This window comes from Notolabrus celidotus, chromosome 22 (assembly GCF_009762535.1).
Source record: "Notolabrus celidotus isolate fNotCel1 chromosome 22, fNotCel1.pri, whole genome shotgun sequence".
Classification (NCBI taxonomy): Eukaryota; Metazoa; Chordata; class Actinopteri; order Labriformes; family Labridae; genus Notolabrus; species Notolabrus celidotus.
The window spans coordinates 9,705,847-9,711,506 of NC_048293.1; the positions used below are offsets into that span (position 1 = coordinate 9,705,847).

The 5,660-nt window shown below is 42.2% G+C and overlaps 1 protein-coding gene across 1 annotated transcript; it reads right to left on the minus strand.

The window, feature by feature from the left end:
* Nucleotides 1-228: 228 nt before the first annotated feature.
* Nucleotides 229-2,150, minus strand: dio3a (iodothyronine deiodinase 3a). Its single transcript, XM_034674843.1, has one exon. It carries the CDS (start codon nt 1,558-1,560, stop codon nt 772-774), a length of 789 nt encoding a protein of 262 aa, XP_034530734.1. The 5' UTR covers nt 1,561-2,150; the 3' UTR covers nt 229-771.
* Between the last annotated feature and the right edge of the window lie 3,510 nt (nt 2,151-5,660).

The following is a 5,660-nucleotide window of genomic DNA, read 5'->3' on the forward strand; positions in this document are numbered from 1 at the left end:
TCTCCACACCAATTTCAGGGTCCACCCTCCAACAGCAGATTTCTAGAGGAATCCATGACAGGCCTGCTGTGCTCTATTGTGCAGGAAATTGAACATTTATCCTTTTGTCTTTCTTCTAAAAAGGAGAAAATGACTGTGAAATTGCTGCGCAGCATGCTGTTATTACTTAAAATAAATGACACACACCACCTTGCATGCAAACATCAAGGATGCAAAACACACAATTGATTTATTTACGTGTTTTTTTTATTAAAACAGGCCTACAATAAGTAGATCAAAGTATTATGAAAAAATATATCCATAAAACGGAACAATATTTACAAAAACGTGTGCGCCGTGCAGACAGTGAAGCAGCAGCTTCACTGTGCTCTCCGGTATTATAAACATCAGTGTCGGTTCCATGGATTTAACCCGTTTAAAAACCGAACTTCACAGCAATACTGAGGAGCACAGTGATGCGCACATCTCCACATCCTGACTGATTCTCACAGGCGCGATCACACGAGGAACAGACAGAAAAATAAAACTTTTGACGCACAAAATACATTTGTTCACAGACAATGAAAGGTCCATAGAAACTAACCTCTGTGGATGGATCCTAACAGGATGTTTGATATCCAGTAAGACAGGAAGGAGTCTAACATCCAAACAAATTACAAAATAAATACACTTCAACATTATAGACGGAAAAATCTATCTGATAAAGGTTATAATACTGAAAAATATCTGCAGCATTTGTTTTCATAGCAGCTCTAAAAGAGGAGGATTCGTCTAGACATTAATAACTCGATTATTGGGTTGTTCAATTTTTTGTCTGTACTGATCCAGCCAGTCTCTGAGCTCTGTGATCCGGTACCCCTCAGGTCCTCTGCCCCCCTGGTACACTATCTTCCCCTCTTGTAGGATGTATAGTCTGTCGAAATAAGCTCCGTACGCGGCGTTGGAGAAGTTCTCCATGCTGTCCACCACCACCAGACAGCCGGGCACCTCCAGGTGCATCAGCTGCGCAGCGTGCAGCCGGTCCTCCAGACACCGGTGTTTGGGGATCTGATAGGGCGCGTCTGTACTCATCCAGCCGTCGGAGGGGTGTGCTTCCTCGATGTACACCACCACAGAGTCCGCGATGTCCGCGTTCTGCTGCACGACTCCCTGGAAAGCCTTGAGCCGCGCCATGAACGGCGGTCAGGTGCAGCTGCCAAAGTTGAGGATGAGCGGTCTCTTGTCCTTTGCGTAATCGAGGATGCGGCTGCGCTTCTGATCCTCCAGCTGAACAACTTCAGTGTTGGGCGCACCGTGCCCGAGATGCGCAGCCTTCAGGAAGTCCAGTTTGTGGCCGTGCCACACCGCCTTGAGGGACTCTAGGCTGAAGAGACGGTTGGAGTCTGATATGCAGAGAGGAGGATCGATGGCATCGCCCTCCTGCTCCTTCATCCTGAAGAAAACCCTCTTCCTGATGCATAAAAAGTCCAGCAGCCAAAACATGACAGCTGCCACGAGGAACCGGGGCAGCAAGACCAGACACACTAATGCATTCTTAATGGCTTTAATGGTATTCATCATCACCTGGAGTGACAGCCAAAGTGGTCTGTGTGCGGTGCCACGGTCTTGTGAGTTGAAGTTGGGTTACTTGCAACTTCCCCTCTTTTTATAGCACCGGCAGATTTGAATGAATCACACCCCGCCTCCAAACTGGGGCCGAGGCCTCACATGGTGGGGATTACCTTCTGTCAACTCCACAGCTTTGAGTTACAGCCAAAAGCCAAGGGTGCAGGACAGGGTGCGGCACAGAGACGCGTTATTTGGAGACGCTTGGTCATATTCTTGCACCATCGGGCTCTTAGAAAATGTTAAAAAGTGTTTGCATGAGGGTCCAAGTTTGGTGCAGCTGCACACTTGTGTGCCGCAGTTGCGATAACAGGGTTTTTGTAGCAGATGCCAATTACCTTCACCCCACTTACAGGACTCTGTTCTGCAACCAAACTGTCCTCAACTGATCCCTCCAACACATGTGAACGCTGGACTGTCTGTCCTCATGCGATGTCACAGCAGTTCATATGTTAGCTCACGTGAGGGGAATCTAGAGTTTCACTTGTGCAACACAATTAATTCTCAATGAGAAAAGTATTTTCTATTATTCACTGTTTTGGAGGGGGGGGGGTCTAATAAAAAAAGTGAGTGAAAAATAGTCAATTAGAAACTCAAAGTTAGGAATCAGAGTTCTGAAGAAAAGTCAAATGTTTATTAAATGTAAGCTTGGAGTAAAGATAGAGAAATCAGATCATTAAGGAAAATTTGTGAAATGAAAAATGCAAATTTTGCCAAGCATCTTTTTTTCATTGTTTTTGTTTCACATTTCAAAATAAAGTCAAAGAAAGAAAAGTAGTTCTTCACTGTCCTATAGCCCCTCCTCAAGTGCACTCTTGTGTGGAGGAAAGGAACACCATGTATCAACTATTTACTCTCTTGCTCTGGCTTTCTCTCTCTCTCTCTCTCTCTCTCTCTCTCTCCCTCTCTAAGCTTCCTGTCTGTCAGAGCAAGGGGACACTGCAGCACTAGAGCTCATACAGCACTAACACCTCAGGATATAAATCAGAATCCAGAGAAACTTTGCTTAACTCTGTGGATTGTTTTTTTTTAACAGGGGTCTAAGATCATTTTAAAATGTGTTCTGGCTGATGTCTGAGAGCTTGTAAAACTTAAAAGAATGTTGAAAACAGTCTCTGTTGGTTTCTTGTGAGGTGTTTGATGATCTGCCTCCTCAAAACACCTTCTTACAAACTATTCAGAAAGCTTAAACACAAGCTTTTGCCCTTTCTATTGCATTTTTACAGAGCAACTTTATATACATATACACACCTTTGAAAAACAAATCTCATTAAAAAGAGCTACTAAATATTGTGGAATCTGTCCAACAAAGCTTGAGAGGGCCTGCAAACTATCACTTTGCACTGATCAGTCTGTCTGCAAAACATCTACAGCTGTGTTGAGCTACAGGCTGGCTTCATGAGATTGTTTACTGTGCAGCATGGTGACTAAAGCTGCCTGTGAACATACAAATGCAGTCCATTTATTGCAGCTCAGGTAAAGAGTAAGGATGGGAATTGTAAATTCTTATAATGGTTCCATTATCAATCCTCCTTAAAATAGTGAGTCTTAATTGATTCTACCATCGATACCTTTCTAATTTGATGACAATAAGCTTTTAACAGAATCTTCTGTCTTAACTTTTCTTTGGTAAAAAAAAAAAGTAGCCAATTAGCAAGCAGATTACCACCGTCCATTTTTTTGGGTTGTTTAACACCTGCTTGCTAGCGACTGAGTTTAATTAAAAAACTGTGTCAAACAATCTATACTGTATACGGCAATGCACCAATGATTTGATTAAAATGACATGACTTGACTTTAAAATGAATGACACAACTTAGACTAAAAGCTATAAAAAAATTGACTTAGTATCCGTGACGTCTGTTCGATCTGTTTCTGAGCGCTGTTTTGAAGCAAATCGTCAGCGGGTGCCATATTGGAAATCCTAACACAACAAAACTTCTTCTAAGCTATTGGGAGGTAAAGAGGTGGGCCTTTAGCCATTTTGATAACAGCTAAATGGTGCCTGCCTGTCAATCATCAGCCATGTCCTTATTTGGGCAAAAATTGTAAGTTTAATAGCTTCCAAAATACAGAGTTATAAAAATATGTGCCCCCCGTACAGTGTGTGCCGATACAGAAATGAGCTACTCACATTTTGTGAACCAGGCTGTAAACATGTTTATTATTGCTGCAAAGATGATCTTTTTTGAATGGGGGTTTATGTGGTTTTCCGGTGTTTCTGCAGACAGCCTCAAGTGGACGCTCGATGAACTGCAGTTTTTAGCACTTCCACATGGGCTTCATATTGTAAGACTGCGGGTTGCTGCTTTGATAGGACTCATGAGACTCGAGAGCAGAATGAATAAGCTCAAGCATTATTGATTTTTGGGTCGATAAAAATGAGGAACTGAGCATCAGGTTTTGATCGCCATCCCGAGTCTAAGCTTAAACTGAAGAAAGAAACTACTGAGACAGTAACAAGAGTTAAGAGCAAGTCCATCCATCCATTATCTGTATCCTTCATCTCTCTAGGTGCTGTGGGGGCGCTGGATGCATATCCCAGCTGTCATTGGACAAGAGGCAAGGTACAACCTAGAGAGTTTGTCATTCTATCACAGGGCTAATACAGAGACATACAAGTATTTACTGTCTCACACCTACAAGTCAGAGTAAATAATCAACCTTACAAGCCTTTCTTTGGACTGTGGGAGGAAACTGAAGTACCCGCAGGGAGCCCAAGAAAATAAAGGGAGAAGATGCAAACTCCACACACAGGCGGGCACCTGCCTGGACAGGATTTTCTACCAGGAGCCTTCTTGCCGTGAGCTGACAGCGCTAACCACTGTACCACTGTGCAGCACATGTTAGGAGATAAAGCTTTTCAATTTGCTGCACCACATTAAGTTATCACATGGACAGTCAGAGGGAGCAGGAGTACTGATGTTCATGGCATGTGTTCTACACCTCTGAGGCATCCCAACCTGAGAGGATGAAATAAACTTACTAGCAGATTCACTTATCTATCACTAGGTCATTCTACATCGTGTCTATCCCTATTGTGGGAATCACAACTTGTAATATGTCAGCCAGCTGCAGCGACAACATCCAGTATTTATCACAGACAAAACAAACAGCTTTGTTGGCCTACAGGTCGAAAGTCAAGGTAGCTTGGCTCAAAAACGGGCAGGTTGGTCATTGTTTTTTATAAAGACTTTCATCAAATGAACATTACTAGTTTGTGTTTTTATAGATCATGTTGTAACAGTGTCTAAAACACTGCTATAAGAACATTGTAGTTTCAGTCCCCTGCTGGCTACGAATATTGTCCAAATGTGCACAAAGTGGGCCCACTCAGCATACAACAGGCGTACACTTTCACTCTGATCCACTCAAGTCAATGACCAAGACATGATGCTTCCTGATAAGGTGTTGATTTAAAAAATAATTTCAATACTAGCCGCCCCTTTTCTTTTTATTTGCACATAAAAATATCACAAGACAAATTGTTTTTTTGTTTGAGAAAGGATTACAAAAGAGCTCTTCTCAGCAGAGACTCAAACTGCAGGAACACACCGCTAATGGTCAAATTATATACTTAAACTGTCCTCAACTAATGAAGGACTCATGATAATTAAATGAATTATTTAATGGGGATGAAACATTATTTCTTGGTCAGTTATGGGATAATAATACACAGTATCACAGTTTGATTTACAAAGAAATGTATTTCTTTAAGAATTTTCTAAATGTCCCTGATTCAGTGCTGAAGGCCACCTGTTGGTCCGTATGACTAACTTCAGTAACAGCTTAAGAACACCTCTGTGATAGCTGGTCAGGTACTACCTAAGACAAAAACACTAAAAACAAGGCAGACAGAGAGGAAATAACCACTTAATGCAGTGGTATATCACCTGTTGCATCAACACCATAGACTGTAAAAAAAAATTGATGTAGTATCCGTGACGTAACCCATCTGTTCCTGAGTGCCGTTTTGAAGCAAACAGTCAGTGGGTGCCATGTTGGAAATGCTGAACACAACCAAACATTGTCTGAGCTAGTGTGAGGTAAAGAGG